The sequence below is a fragment of the Lissotriton helveticus genome, chromosome 6 (assembly GCF_964261635.1).
Source record: "Lissotriton helveticus chromosome 6, aLisHel1.1, whole genome shotgun sequence".
Classification (NCBI taxonomy): Eukaryota; Metazoa; Chordata; class Amphibia; order Caudata; family Salamandridae; genus Lissotriton; species Lissotriton helveticus.
In genome coordinates this window covers 94,067,862-94,082,134 of record NC_136067.1, presented here as the reverse complement: position 1 = coordinate 94,082,134, position 14,273 = coordinate 94,067,862, and the positions used below count along the sequence as shown (strand labels likewise).

The 14,273-nt window shown below is 45.2% G+C and overlaps 1 protein-coding gene across 1 annotated transcript in view; it reads left to right on the top strand.

The window, feature by feature from the left end:
- The first annotated feature begins 667 nt into the window (after positions 1–667).
- LOC144762273 (ATP-binding cassette sub-family C member 10-like) overlaps positions 668–14,273 on the top strand; it is a 993,059-nt gene continuing 979,453 nt past the window's right edge. The window contains exons 1-3 of the mRNA XM_078647415.1: positions 668–761; positions 1,134–1,330; positions 1,814–3,182. Coding sequence (XP_078503541.1) covers positions 1,170–1,330; positions 1,814–3,182 — 1,530 coding nt within the window. The 5' untranslated portion in view covers positions 668–761; positions 1,134–1,169. The remainder of the gene's footprint in view (positions 762–1,133; positions 1,331–1,813; positions 3,183–14,273) is intronic.

Below are 14,273 nucleotides of genomic sequence, written 5' to 3'. Positions count from 1 at the left end.
TGCAAACCAACAGGTGGCGCCAAGTCCCAGCGAAGGGCAGCTGCAAAAAAAAAAAAAAGAAAATCATTATAATCTCTACAATAATACTGGTTGTCACTTTGGCCCATATAATTTCCTGTTATAAGATTGACCCCCACCCCCTGTCACAAAAGGAAAGTTGATGTGGCCCCCGCCAAAAAAAGTTTGAGGACCACTGCTCTATATTTTCACTGTTATATTGCATAAAGAATTATAAAGTAAGCATGCTGCCGTTCCCTTTTCACTGTATATCTCTGCCCATAGTCCCGTTTTGTCATGGTACGCTGCCTTGTCTGATTACCTGCTGTGCACAGGGTGTGATATTTTTCCATACGCTGTTCCCAGTTCCCTGCAGTCAGTGCCCATAGGAAAATGACCGATGACATATCCAAGTGGAACTGTAAATAGTGTCTGGCCACCCAGTACCATTGCCTTTCTCACTTTAAGGTACCACATAGACCTCCAGCATCTCCCCAGTAGCAATTGGGAAGTGACTGAATCCCCAGGTGGAGGCCACTGAACCGTCAATTGTGATCAACAATCATTATATTTACACTATTGTTACTGTGGTAATCATTCTCACTTTTAGATGGGAATAATACTTGCACTTTGACTAAGTTTTGATGTTTGGCTTTTACTTTATTTTCTTAGGTGATGGGGATTATTTCCATCAGTCATGGTGTTCTCAGTTCCTCTGCACTACACCGTTCATTGGGTCCACATACTCATTGGAGCATGGTGAGGTGGGTATTATGTTCAGCCTGGGCTTGAAGGACGTGGCAACCTACTGCTACCAATGGTCAAAGGCAGTGTCCCAGTAGACTCCATCTTGGAGAGGACAACCAATATGTCCACTGGAATGAAACTGTAGTATGAGAAATGTAAAGTCATCATGTCAGCGTCTTTTTCTAACCCTTTGGGCCAGATTTAACTGCGGAACCACGTGCACAAGGTCTCATAGCCCTAGCTTAACTTGATTTTGTTCCTGATAGCAGCTGACTATGTGCTGGTCTTTTGGTTCTAGTGTATACTCACCAAACCAATCCCTAATTTAAATTATATACTAAAGTGCTGCTCCAATATTTTGATTCCATTTTGTATGTGATTCGTTTCAGAAGTTGTTTTGGTATTTGATTCTTTGGTGACCGAAGATGGATCTGATGTTGTCTGACCTCTGTGGGTCCAGCCCCTCAGATCCGTTTCCAATCTGGGAAAATGGTAGCATCGGGCACTGCTTCAACCTGCTGATACTGAATGCCCTCCCACACATTCTGCTAGCTGTAACTAGTATCTGCTATCTGGGCATTCCTAGGTAGGTATACACTTGAAACTGCAGAAGTGTACCATACATAGGTCTGTGTACATACATTTCTGTCCTGCCCTCTCTTGGCGTTCCATTCATCCCTCCCTCTGTTCCCCTCTCCAGTCATCTCTCTCTTTTTGTTAATTCCCTGACTGTTTTATGGTCTCTATACCTGCCATGGCACTTACCAGATAGTATGCGATGTCTTCTGCATTTAACACAACTCGTGATTAGGGAGGGCCATGGATGTTGGAGGAGATCGGCCAGCAAGTTCCTTGATATTCTGGAGGAGTTATTTTTTATGATGAAGACCATGACATAACTCAAGAACTATTTATATCAAAACTTCTTGGATTTAAGCATGTAGCCTTCTTTAATCTCTTCTTCTTTTTATTCGTGTTCATTATCTTTTAACAGTTGACTTCGTCCTATACACCTTTATGTAGATAAATATATTTTGTATCCCCTAACATTATTCGTTGTTGATTGTAGATTTTCCGGATCTGACCAACGTCCCAGACCTGCTTGGAAGTGCCGGATCACTGTGTCTTTCCTCTTTGCTGTTCTCACCATCACCAGTATCACCCCGGTGGTTGCCTTACTACAGCACGGAACAATTGCCTTGGAAGTACTGATCGGTGGAATCTCAGCATTGGCCTGGATCACTCATGGCGTGTCCCTATTCATGCTCCACAGGACAGCAAATTGCATCTCAAGAGGCCCCTTCGCCTTGGGAGTCATGGTACTCCTTCCTGTGCCATCCCTGGTCATCACATTTGTCTGGTATATTCGTAATGGATCGGCATCATACCCGATGCAGCCTGGACCCATTTTGAAACTTATTGTCATTGGCTTCCAGCTGGCCTTTATTGCCACCTACCTACTTGCGTTTGTAGCGCCCATTCCCAGTGATCAAGAATTTGTCTCCTGTAACAATCCCTCGCAGTGCACCCCTCATCTCACTGATTCAGAGGTTCTAGTGCCCATTTGGCAGAAGATTGATGAAAATAATGAGAGTTGGCTTTCACGTTTATTCTTCCTCTGGATGACTCCTTTGTTGAAACGTGGACACCAAAAAGATTTGAAGCAGCCTGATGATGTCTATTATTTACCATACAATCTCCAGATGCAAACAATCCACAAACGCTTCAATGCCTGCTGGCAAAAAAAGAATACCATGAAGGAGGTACCAGGTTTTCCCAACCAAGATTGCAACCTCAGACTTCTCAGTCCCACTAATGACTCCAGTGGGAGTGGTGTTCCTTCGGACATCCAGAAGGAGGTACGGCTCATTTCTGTACTCCACTCAAGCTTTGGCCTGAGGTATTACTCTCTGGGGATTGTCAGGCTGTTGGCCAGCATCATGGTCTTTGCAGGACCTCTTTTGCTCAGTCACTTTGTGACTTTTATAGGAACCCACCAGGAACCTTTGAGCTATGGAATCCTCTATGCCTTCGGGCTCTTTGCATGTTCCTTTCTTGGTGCCCTATTACGAAATAAATTTGTCTATGAAGCACACAAAGTGAAGCTGATGGTCAGAGCTGTAGTTGTCGCCACCATCTACCGGAAAGCTGTGAGGGCCAACAGCAGTAGCCTGTCTCACTTCTCAACGGGTGAAGTTGTTAATTTCATCAGCTCTGACTCTGAGCAGCTGGCTGGCTTCTGCCTTGCCTTTCATGAAGTCTTGGTCTTGCCAACCGAGTTTGCAATCACTTTCTATCTGCTGTACCATTATGTAGGGCTGGTATCTCTGGTGGGTCTGGGACTCATACTGCTTCTCATACCAATAAACAAGTGGATTGCCTCCTGTGTCATGAAAAATGACTTCAGCCTGATGAAGCACAAGGACACTCGTCTTAAGGTAAAATTATTTTTATAGGCATTGATGTACTCCTGAACCTGCACCGCAGTACTGTATAAAACTAGATCACTAAGTAGGATATCCCTGCAGATAATACACCTAGTACACCACTTTAATTATTCTTAAATCTACGATTAGAAGCCACATTTTGCAAAATAAAATACTCAGTAGTCTATGGATTCGTGTTGAGTCCTTTGCATTCTTCTGTTATCAGAGGGCTATAATCCAGATATCTGAACTGTTAGCCTTTAAATCAGTGGTCCTCAAACTTTTTTTGGCGGGGGCCACATCAACTTTCCTTTTGTGATGGGGGGCGGGGGTCAGTCTTATAACAGGAAATTATATGGGCCAAAGTGACAACCAGTATTATTGTGGAGATTATAATGATTTTCTTTTTTTTTTTTTTGCAGCTGCCCTTCGCTGGGCCTTGGCGCCACCTGTTGGTTTGCAAAAAAAGTAATAGAAAGTCTCGTGTTTATATGAAGTACCACAGATACTCCTTTTATTTTATAGATCTAGATTAGATTTGAAAATAAAAACACAAGCTGATGATAATTTTATTGCCACACAGTGAAATAACATTAGTACAGAATAATTGTAATAAACAGGCTGACTTTAGGGTGGTCCTGGAATCATGCAGGCCCTTCAGGAATGGCAGATAAAAAAAAACACAAGCAGCCCATCAGCAGATGACATGCTGCAGTTTCATTTTGTATGTGACATCACTGTTCAAGAAACATGTTGCCTATAAAAAAGAGCATTACTATACTGAAATTTTTTCATATTCATAGTTACTGAAATCAGCAGGCTTACCATATCTGTGTGAGCTGTGGGCTTGCTTCTGACTGGTGAGGCGATTGATGTCAGGTTCCATTCCAGTTACAGACAGTCTCAGAGAATGATGCAGGTGTTGATCTGAGAGTCTTGATCTTGTCAGATTTTTTATCAGCTTCATGCGTGAAAAAGTTTGCTCACAGATATATATGCTCCCAAAAACTGTGGACATCTTCATAGCGTGCTTTCTGGTGTTGGGGTAGGTCTCGTTTGGGAGAGAAGCATAGTACTCTATGAGACAGTTGGGCTTGAATGCGTCGTTCTGCACATCACAGGTCTGTAACTCAGCCAGTTCAAATTGAAGAGAAGGCAGGGTGTCATTAATGTCGGCAGCAAAAGGGTTCTGGAATATGCGAATTTTTTTAACATGGGCATTAAGCTCACGGAACCGCATACTGAGCTCCGCTCTCAGCATTTCCAGTGCGTCCTTGCACTTCTTGGTTGGAAAAGGGACCGCTGGCTCCTCAGCTGAGAGACTCCGAGTAGCAGGGAGATGGGTGAAGTCTTGTTTTTGCACTTGTCCAACAAGCAGCACCATTTTAACCTCAAATGCTTTGACGTGGGAATACATGTCACTAATTAATTTTCCATTGCCTTGGACCTGTAAATTGAGGCCATTTAAAATTTCTGTCACATCTGTTAAAAAGGCAAGGTCCCATTTCCATTGTGTGTTGATCAGCTCTGGGACAGTTTTTCCCTTTGTCAGGAGAAAGGCGTTGATTTCGGGTAGCAGCTCGTAGAAGCGCTTCAAAACTCTACCCCGGCTTAACCATCTGACTTCAGCGTGGTAAAGCACATCTCCATGGGCAGACCCCAGCTCGGCTAGAAAAGCTTGGAAATGCCTGTGTTTTAGTCTGTTTGCTCTGATAAAGTGTATGCAAGACACAACCACCTTCATGACAGATTCCCACTTCAGAACTTTGCAGCACAGTGCTTGCTGGTGAATCAGGCAGTGGACTCCATTTCTCTTTTTATGCACCCCACTAGCCCCCGCTATGCACCAACCATACTCAGAGCACCGTCCGTTGTGATGCTAGACAGATTAGCCCAGTCTAAATCCAACTCTTCCATCGTTTGGCGTACTTTACAAAAAATATCCTCTTCTGTCGTAGTATCTGTGAGACTTTGTAGTGCTGCCAGCTCCTCGGACACTTCAAAAGTTGAATTAACTCCCAGAATAAAAATCAGCAGTTGTGCTGTGACCTGCCTGTCATTGCTCTCATCCATTGCCAATGCAAAACACTCAAAATCTTTAACTTTCTCTTTCAGCTTGACATGTACATTATGCCCCATTTCTTCAATTCGCCTGGTAACTGTAGATGGGGACAGACACACCGCGTTCAGGGCATCTTTCTTGTCCGTACACACCTCCTCTGCGACAGCGTTCAAACACTTCTTGACAAACTCTCCATCAATGAACGACTTTCCACAGCTTGCAATCAATTTAGCTACCTTGAAGCTGGCCCGAACGAATGACAGGTTCGCCTGTGTTTGGCGTACCATTGTACTCTGCTGGGCGGCAAATCCAATTTGTAGCTTAGCCACCTTGTCTCTACTCACTTGGCCCAGCAAGCTAGCATACTGTCCTCCATGGTGGGTTTCATAGTGTCGGTGGATAGTACATTCTCTAAACACCGCCACTGTCTCTTTGCAGATTAAACAAACTGCCTTTTCCTTGCACTGGACAAAAAAAAAATCTGTCCACTGCTGTTTAAAAACTCTGCACTCTGAATCTATTTTCCCTTTCCCCAACAGTTTCGACATTTTGTTGTCTGTCTTTCTTCCTTTCTTCTAAGGCTGGTAGGGGAAGTAAGGGAGACCTGATTACAATGGGCACAGATAAAGCCCTCTCTATGTTTACTTCTTGTGCACATGCGGTTAACAGCGTTTACCTTGAGCTTAGGAACACCCAGTGAGTAGAAGTCGTCTATAGTGGTTAGTTAGAAAACAGCGCTCCTGTGTAGAATCAAAAAAAAGATAAGCGCCCCAGCGCGTAATCAAAGCGCTCCAGCGCGTTGTCACGAACTGAAAGTAAAGCGCTCCAGCGTGGTGCCAAAACAAACCACAAGTAAAGCGCTCCAGCGCTATGCCAAAGCAAACTCAGGAAAGCACCCCAGCGCGGTGCCCAAACAAACAACCAAACCCCAAGTAAAGCGCTCCAGCGCGGTGTCGAAACAACACTCGAACACATGGCCTCAGAAAACATGGTTATTACTTGCGTAGAAGCAGGCAAAGGACAGGCATCAATCCGAAGCGTTGTGTTGGCGGGAACTTCTGTGTGAAGCGATTTCCCCCGGCTGTTTCCGGTCGCCTGGAACTGGACCACCAACCGTCTGCTACCTGGAAGTGAGGAATACGTGTCTCCGCATGAGACAAGAAGCAAAGGATTGTTTGGGATCGTTAAGTGGGCCACTCCAGTTGATTAGACGGGCCAGATGTGGCCCAAGGGCCGTAGTTTGGGGACCCCTGCTTTAAATGGAGTTTTAATAGCACACCAGCTATCAAGATATGTGGCTCCCAGTATACAAACGGGGTCTTATAAAGCATTTATGTTACAAACTAGTTTGGCAAAGGTAATCAAACTTGTAGTCCATTTGAGTTTAACATAAAATTCTTTTAATTTGAAAAATCGTCCAAGACTTTAATCAATTTCTTCACAAACAAGATGTTAAATGGCTTTAAGTTCAACAGCTACTAGTGCTGCAGTGGATTTTGTGATTGTATGTTCATCAGGGGACGGTAGTTGAATCAAACACATGGAATTTACACATAGGAACATGGACAGAAGCAACCACAGATCACGAAGAAGTATATGGTAAGGAAAACCAAAATGAGTACCCCCAAATGTTTTGACACAAGTAGGTAACATTGAAACAAAGGTATGGTGCTACATGTTTCCCTACGTTGATGTTAATGCACTATTGTCTGTTATGAAGGCGAGGCAGCAGCTGTCTTTTGTGTTTGGCATGGCTTGAATTTTTACTGTGCTCGTTGTCTGTTTATTGTGTTGTATCTAATATCATTGGACATGTAGAGACCCGCCCACCTCCTGTATTAATTGAATCCTATGGAGTTATTTATTAGTTTCCCCATTGTGGGTAGGGTCAATATACAGCATTTTTGATCCTTGGTGGCAAACTATTCTTACTCCTGGCTGCATCACTTTTAATTTATCAGGTGTTGAAAGCCATCCATCTCCCGTGGTGTCCGAAAAACCGCCTTCAAAAGCGACGAGTTGGTTGCGTCCGCGTGATCGAACTCTAGTTTCTGAAAAACGCGTTATCCTTCCTCATTCGGATTGTATTGTTTTCCGCAATGGTTTGTGGGAAAGCCATAGGAAATGTGGCTTTCCCACATACCATTGCGGAAAACAAAGCCGCTTTTGAAGGCGGTTTTTCGGACACCAACAGAGACCCAGTCACCAGCAGTACATAGTGAGTTGGACACTGCCGTATGCAGCATTGGAATGCTGGCACATGAGTAAACAAGAATATTGTGGTCCTGAGGAGAACCCTGAAAACAGCCGGGTTCGAAACGCGTCGACCTTGTCTATCCTGTGTCAAACAAAATTTCACTTAAATTGTCTATAGTTAATGATTCAGATTGTGATTACGGCAAATCATATCTACACTTTATTTGGAATGTATTTAATTTAGTATTTAGTATTGCTTTGATGTTGGGATTAAGAATATTTACTATTAGGTTGTGGGTTACGCAACAGTGAGCCTGACCCGTACTGGTATGGTGTATGTATGTTGTGGGAGTGTGTGTTACTAGTGTTTGGCCAAATTTGTGAGGGGTACTCATGTTGGTGTATATTTAGTGTGTATAGGTGTCCTGTGTAGATGTTTTGTAATTAGTGTACATAGTTTGTCTATTTGTATTATTTCGAATACACATGCACAAAATCTTTTTTGATAAAGTAAATCCCGATAAATTGTGAAATAAACCATTTAATGGTGGAGTAAAAATTTGGACCCTTATGTTTTATTCCTATGGTCTAGTAATAAATAATTTGTGAGTATATCTCAGTACTGGCAATCGTTCCGTTTCTTATGTTTGAGGAAGGGTCATCTATACTGCCCCTGCTGAAAAAAACGGGTCTGGATCCCAAAGACTCCAATAATTTTAGACCCACTTCCAGACTCCCACTCCCTGCGAAAATAACAGAAAAAATTATGAACGCCCAACTTTGTCAGTTCCTGGAAGAAGCCCAGGTACTAGATCCCACTGAGTATGGTTTTTGGGGTGGAGGGGGCACAGTACGGAGTCCGCGCTTTTTCAATCTACTGAAGAAATCAGGACTATACTGGACCAGGGAGGAAAAGCAGCTAGGATTATGCTAGACCTCTCGGCGGCCTTTGATACTGTCCAACTTATTTTATTGATGGACCAAGAGACGGATGCAAGAGATTGGAGTCAAGGGCACCACCTGGAAGTTACTCAAGTCTTTCCTATCCAATAGAGTACAGACTGTGTCCCTCAGTGAGTTCACAGCAAAACCTTTCTTGTTGCCCATGTGAAGTCCTGCCGGGATCATCCATGAGCCCGACACTTTTTAATGTTTATGTATCATAGCTGGCTCCCATGATTGAATCCTTTGTTTTTAATTTAACCTCATATGCGGATGACACCCAAATTGTAGTGTCACTGCTACCTGATGAGGTACAAGGAATGGCGTCCCGTTTCCATGATTGCATGACAGCCGTGGGTAATTGAATGGCCCAAAACTGCCTAACCTTAACTCCAGTAAGACGGAGGTGGTTTTGTTTGGCAATGATCCAGATATTTGGACCACGGCATGGTGGCCGGATACACTGGGTCCTCTTCCGACTCCTATTAGGAAGGTAAAAAATCTAGGAGTCTACACAGACAACAAACTCAGTTGTAAGGATCAAGAGAATGCGGTGGTCTCTGCTACATCTTACACTTTGATATCCTGCAAGAAAATGATGCCTTTCCTACCCAAAGACAGCCAACGAACAGTCATTACTGCCTTAGTTATGTCCTGACTGGACTATTGAAATAGTCTTTATCTCAATATCCAGGAGGGTCTTGTGAAAAAACCTCAACTCCTGCAGAATGATGCTGCTAGATTACTCGCCAGCACACCAAAACATGCCTCAATCTCGGCTGAGATTAAAAAGCTCCACTGGTTGCTCGTCAAAAACGTGTTCTTTTTAAAGCTCTGTGTGTGGTCCACAAATCCCTTCAAGGAAATAGACCCCTCCACTTAAAACTACAGTTCCAGCAGTATGTTCCTAGAAGACCTCTGCGCTCTGCAGAAGCAAAACTGGTATCAGTGCCCTTTGTAAAGAAGTCCAACTTGGGAGGCAGAAGTTCTGTGCTGCCAAGGCATGGAATGACATCCTGTTGCATCTCAGGTGCATTACAAACCATCTGGACTTCAGGAAAGCCCTTATGACGTGGCTTTTGTCTGTCTAACTACCTCCCATCACCACCCCGTGTTTTAGGCCTCCATAGGATGTCATGTTCAGTGCCAGGAAACCCTTGGGTAACAGTTTGTGCTTTAGAAATATCAAAAACACTAACATTAACATTAACAATAATATACAGGAACACACTGAAATGTTCCATATTCAATGTCACAGAACTAAAAGAGACAGAAAGTCTAGGTTTCTGTCTCCAACTTGATAGTTCAATGTCCTTCGTCAGAGCCTTGACCTACAGACCACCAGGGTCTAGTCCCAAGTTTCTAGATACCCTGGGGGAAAGCATGAGCTCCCTAGTGGTCAAATACCCCAACTTTACCATTTTGGGAGACTTTATCATACACTTAGAATCAGCTGACACCCATAGTAGGAATAACTTTGAAGAGATTATAAATACCCTGGGACTAAAACAACAGATAGAGGGGCCCACTCACTGTGCAGGAAACAACCTAGATGGACTCTACACCAATGCCACCAGTCTTAGAGTAGACCCCCCGGTTACCATAACCTGGTCGGACCACAAGTTTATTCTTTTCAGGATTGGCTGGGCCACCACACAACTTGTGAAAAACCCCAGTCAATATGGCCCCACACTGAGATGAAAGTAGAATAAAATGCTAAACAGTCCTAACCTGCATGCCACGGCAGAACTAGGTAAACCTGCCCAAACAAGGGACCCCCTCGACAGATACCCACATCTTCAATGATTGGATGTCCTCACTAGCCAATATCTTGGCACCTCCTGCCCCTCCCAGTAGAAGTCCCCTCAATAAAAACTCTGCTCCCCGGTTTACCCGTCAGCTAAAAGAATTACAAGGCCAATGCAAAAAATTAGAACGCATATGGAGGAAAAATTACAAACCAGTAGAGCCTTCCCCCTTTAAAACAGCTCTCAAACAATATCACCAGCAAATCAGAATAGAAAAGAAGGCACACTACTCCAATCTCATCAACCAGGAAGCGTCCAATCAGAAAACGATCTACAAAATCGTAAAATCTTTCACTGATCCAAAAATGCTAGAACATGAAATTCCTCCGTCACAAGGTTTATGTGATCAGATTGCCGAGTTTTTCGACAAGAAAACTGTAGACTTAAAAAAAGGCTTTAAGGACAAGATCTCCTCTCTTATAGAATCAGTCATCCTAGAAAATAGAACATAATGCAACTGTTTTAAGGAGATAAGTATCAAACAGTCCTGGCAAGCTATTCTCTCCTGCAAATCAGGTTCCCCTCTTGATCCCTGACCCCTGAAAATGTTACATGCCCTTGTTGACATCCAGCCGCGGTGCGTCCATTGGGGCGAAGGGGCGTAGCCCCACTAAGCCACATGGACGCACCGTGGTATTTTTGGCAATAATTACCTCTCTCTGTTATAGCGCTACCGGCCGGGAATCCGCCGGGAGTGGGACACACCCGACTCAATCAGGAGTGCGCAGGGGGTGGGGCTGGCTGGGCTGCTGCAGCTTGAGTGACAGTCCACACTCAGCTGCAGCAGTACTGCGCATGACAAGTTGAGGTGCCACCTTGCCCGAGCATGCGCGCTAGACTTTCCCCATAGAGATGGACCAAGGGGGTGCTGCTTCTTACAGCAGCGCCGCCGCTGAAAACAGGTTGAAAAAGGGCGAGTAATAAATGTGCCCCCCTAGCCAATCCTGGATTGGCTAGTCCACCGCTCGGAAGGTGTCAGGAGTAAAGGCGGGCATTTACTCGCTTCCCCCGAAGGCAGGTGTGACAGCTTCCCTCTTATCCAGTATTATGGGTGTCTTTCATAGATTCACATGCCTGAATCATTCCCCGTCGTCGAGACGGGAGTCCCCGGTACATAGAAAAGTAATGTCCTATAGACATACATAGAGAAAAGTAGGCCTAAGGGCCTTCCTTAGTAGCCTATCTATGTCCTTTTGTAAAAAGGACCAAATTCCAGAAGGTAGCCAATCAGCTACCACCTCCCTCTAGAACCTTCCTGTCAGAAGCCTCAGTCTCTCAGATTTTCTACCGCACGTTGTGCTAAGGGAGTCTCCTCTGAGCTCTGATCAGTTTCTGTGTTTATTTTCACTTTATTAAATAACTTTGCTTTTCTATTATGGATTATCTTCAAATACATTCTTTAAAGATAAAGAATTTTATTTTAGAGCCTGTGCTTCTTGTTCCAAGGAGTTGCTCTGCTCTGTTTCTCACACTGACCGCAAGCCAAAGACTGCGCACTTTCTCAAGTAAGTTTTTTGAGAGGTCATGAAGGGCGACTTTTTATATGGTTAAGATCAGAGAGGAGGTTTTTTATTTTCTCCAGTTACTGTGATGAGGCGTTGCCCTCAACGTCTAGGAGACCTCAAAAGAGAAGAGAATCTCCTCAGACTAATTCCTCAGGGGGACGTCCTGAGAAGGCCCTCAAAAAGACCACTCATGGGTCTTATGGGCGCAGTCCTTTGAAATCTCCTCACTCTGTGGATAAGGAGAGTAAAGGACTTGCTTTTGGAGAAAAATCATTTAAAAAAGACGACTTCTGAGCTGTCAAAAATCACCTCCTCTGATCATGGGACCCTTCAGAAAGGGCGTCTTCTTTGCCTCCTGAGGTAAAGACTAGGAAGCCAACATCGTCAACAGGATCGTCGACGGAAAACGGCATCATCATTGCCTATTACAGCCTCTTCAGAGATGGCCTCGTCTAGGATGGCCTCGTCTACGATGGCCTCATCTACGATGGCCTCGCCTACGACGGCTCGTCGACGACGAGAGCGTCGACGACGACGACGAGAGCGTCGACGACAACGACGAGAGCGTCGACGACGACGAGAGCGGCGACAACGACGCCAGCGTCGACGACGAGAGCGTAGACTACAGCGCCGTTGATGAGAGCATCGACGACGAGAGCGTCGACGAGAGCGTCGATGGCGAGAGCGTCGACGGCGAGAGCGTCGACGGCGAGAGCGTCGACGGCGAGAGCGTCGACGAAACCGTCGACGATGAGAGCGTCGACGGCGAGAACGTCGACGAAACCGTCGACGATGAGAGCGTCGACGATGGCCTCGTCTATATCTGCTGGTCTACGGAATACACGAGGGCCTCGTCTACGATGGCCTCGTCTACGATGGCCTCATCTACGAAGTCTCATCTTCAGTGGCTCGTCTAAGACGGCATAGTCATCGACGACCTTGTTTGTGACTGCTAGTCTATGACGGCCTGTCTACAGCGTCGACAAGGGCCTACTATAGAATGGCCTCTTCTACAATGGCCGCGTCTACGATGGCCTCGTCTATGATGGCCTCTTCTAAAAAGGCCTCTTCTACGACGACCTCGCCTTCGACGGCGTCGGTGGCCTTGTCTACGACAGATCGTCTATGGCGTCGTCTATGACGGCCTCCTCTATGACGGCTCATCTACGACGGCATAGTCTATGACGGCGATCTACGCGGGAAAATCCGCCAATTCTGGAATTTCTTAAAATGTGGTAGTGAAGACTGCTCCACGTTTTAAGCTCTGAATAACCTCTCAAGAACAGGCCTGCTTCTTGCATGACTTAAAAGAATCTCTCAAGAAGACAGTAAGGTCAATATCGATTATCAATTACCTATATTCACAAGGGGTAAGGGTCATGCAGAACCCCTCCTCTGTGTCACCAGTGATCCCTCAGTTGGATAACAAGTATAGGGCGCCAGATACAGCAACGGCGTGCTTATCAGGACATCCTACGCCGGACTCAGTAGTGACGCAGGCGGGCCAGAAGAACTCCAGGAATCCTTCGGCCCCTTTATCGCTTCCTCCTAATGATAAGGAAAAGAGTGGACAACATTAGGAACAGGTTTTCCTCAATGTCTGCAATGACGGTAGAAACCAGGAACGCTCTGCGCTCTTGGAACGCTATCATGGACAATGGTAGGCACACATAGCCCCATACCTGTCGGAATTGCCAAATTCATCCACAGAGCAGGTAAAAAGGATTCTGCTAGATGGTGAAAGCATCGGCGTCAGAAACTATAGTCTGAGCGATGGATATCGCTATGACAGGGTTCCGCCAGTTGGCTGGAGCATCAGCCTTGCGGCTCAAAGGATGGCTAAAGGCAACCTCTTTAAGTCCTGAGGTGCAAACAAAGATTTTGGACATACCATATGATAGCCAGTTACTATTTGGCACAAAACATTGACGAAGCAAACACTACGAGAGCTTTGGGCACTCTTCAGTATAAGAACCAGTCCTTTAGTAGAAATAGAGGAAGAGGCCAGTCTTCCTAGGAAATTATCAATACAAGCCTTCCTGCTCTTCAGGCCAGAGTTGACCACAATACCAGCGCCAACAACAGCAAAACAAGTAATCCTCTTTTGGGGAGGTCCTCCTTTCAAGGTAAAGGACAGCGAAAATGACAAATCTACGGCTGCTTCTATGACATCAATAGAAAGCGTACCTCCATCTTGACATGGAAAAGGGCTTTATTCCCGCTTCTTTTGATTCAGACAAAAGACAAGAAGTGGAGACCAATCTTGGACATGAGGGCCCTCAACAACTTCCTAAGAAGCAGTCGTTTCGCATGGTAACGATCCAGGAGGTCTTGCGACTACTGTAAGAGCAGGATTTTAGGGCGTCCGTAGACATACAGGACGCTTCCTTCCATATCCCAATTCACAGGAATCACATGAAGGTACTCGAGATGTGCAGTAGCGGCCAGACACTTGCAGTTTGCGTTTTGCCCTTCGGGCTCAAGTCTACACCGCGCATATTCACGAAATGTCGTACCACGGTGGCGGCATGTCTCAGACAGTGCCATCGCCAAGTCTTTCCGTATCTAAGTGACGGACTGGTCAGGGCTT